The sequence below is a fragment of the Lottia gigantea genome (assembly GCF_000327385.1).
Source record: "Lottia gigantea unplaced genomic scaffold LOTGIsca_119, whole genome shotgun sequence".
NCBI classification, from domain to species: Eukaryota; Metazoa; Mollusca; class Gastropoda; family Lottiidae; genus Lottia; species Lottia gigantea.
In genome coordinates, this window is record NW_008707205.1 from 573,630 (window position 1) to 575,700 (window position 2,071).

At 31.9% G+C, this 2,071-nt stretch overlaps 1 protein-coding gene across 1 annotated transcript; it reads right to left on the reverse strand.

The window, feature by feature from the left end:
- On the reverse strand, nt 1-153 carry LOTGIDRAFT_137887 (hypothetical protein; the record flags this gene model as incomplete). The annotated part of the gene is made up of 1 exon (XM_009047948.1): nt 1-153. A coding segment is annotated over one exon (153 nt), but the record flags the coding sequence as incomplete, so codon positions are not given.
- Between the last annotated feature and the right edge of the window lie 1,918 nt (nt 154-2,071).

Here is a 2,071-nt window from a genome sequence, read left to right on the forward strand (position 1 = left end):
TTACTGCTTCCCGCAAGAGGTGTCAGAAAAGTTACCACAGGGATAACTGGCCTGTGGCAGCCAAGCGTTCTTAGCGACGTTGCTTTTTGATCCTTCGATGTCGGCTCTTCCTATCATTGCGAAGCAGAATTCGCCAAGCGTTGGATTGTTCACCCACCAACAGGGAACGTGAGCTGGGTTTAGACCGTCGTGAGACAGATTAGTTTTACCCTCCTATGTTTAAATTTGTGAAAAATAAAGTGAGAGCACATTGTTTATAGTGTTTATACTTACATTTTTGGTACAGGAACTAATGGTAATGTTATGAAGGCTTGTCTATATATTGTTCTGATCTTATTATTATGAAGTTTTCTGAAAACATTAAAATTTATATACACAATTCCACACAAAAACCAAAACATATATGATAGCCCAAAATACTAGACACTACAACAAGACATATTTTCAATTTAAACCATTTAAAATTTGTAAGTGTATCAAATGGGTTTTGACTTCTAATTCCATGAAAGACTTCAAATTCTCCCAAATTTTACTCTGCAGGATTGGAATTGCAATCAATTAAACACAATTATGAAAAAAAGTTTTTAATCAGAGCGGTCTTCCTGTTGTTAAATATTTGTGATAAAATTTATAGAAAAATACAGAAGAACGAAATGCTATTGATAATAATAAACTCTTTACTTTACTGCTATGTATTCCTTCATCTGATTAATTAAGAACTATTGAAATTTTATTTTTTTTTAAATAATTCAGATATTTTTTTTGAATAGAGATATTCTTCTACATTCTTTCGGTTATTGTTGAAAATCATCAGTTCTATCAATATAGCCACATCATAATATGATCAAAACTTTGATATATGTCATGTTATTGATGTCATCATAATGCAAAATCTAATCAATTCTGTAACTTTGATCTTATACACTAGCTTCATTGCATCTTATAAAATCATAGTATTCCAGTACATAAAAGTACATGTAAAGAGGTTTTCTAAACCTTTTTATGCATAGGCTACTCTGATATTATCAATTTACATCATTCCAAATTTCAATCAGATGCCTATTGCTCTTGCAATTCCACTAAAAATTAGTGTTTTATGATGTCCCTGCTGATATTGATATATAACGACATTTGCAATTAGTGACATCATAAAATGCATAGTTTTAGTGGAATTGCATGAACCACAGATGTTTAATTAAAAAAATTGAAATGGTGTAAATTGATACTATCAGTGTCCCCTACACACATAATTTTTTCAGAAAACCTCTTTACAATCCCTTTGAGTTTCATCAAAACTGCAGAGTATTTACAATTTGCATGACACTTATTGTAAATTCTTATTAGAATGATTGCTGTCAAGTATAAATCATATACAAAAATTCAACTTACATATCTTCTAAATTTGGTAAATGTTGAAATAGTCTATCTGGTATAGAGGAGATCCTATTATTTTCTAATACTCTAAAAAGTTAAGGAAATACATAGATATATAGGCTAGTAAAGGAAAACTTTTCAAAGATATGTTGAAATGTACCCCAAATGAAGAGTGACATCAGGTGTTCTGGAAGGAAGAGTATGCCAAATGATTTGACCTCTAATTGACCTTGATATTCATCAAGAACTGAAATTTCTAATAAAATAAAATATACATGCCTTCATCTCTAGCACATCGCAAAATATACGCTTTCAAACTTAATTTTAGCCCGCTTGTCACAAGAACACATTAGCCCAACAAGTGGCGTTTCTGCAGGGGTGGGGCAGGGCGGGCCATGCCCCCACCCAGAAAAGGGGCTGGCCTGGCCCCTCCCCTTCTTTCAAGATGAAATTCAATTTTACTACAAGAACACTTACAATAATTTAAGATTATATAAATTCCTAAAAGCTTCTGGATGGATATCTGTGATTTTGTTGTTCATAAGAAATCTGAAGGAAATAAAAATCATTGAACAGACGTCAATAAAATTTTCAATTAAAGGTAGATAACTCGAAGATTACAATAAAAGTAGACCTACAATTTTGTGGTCTGTAGTCTCAATAAAAAATAGGTCTACCAATTGTCATAATATAAGGG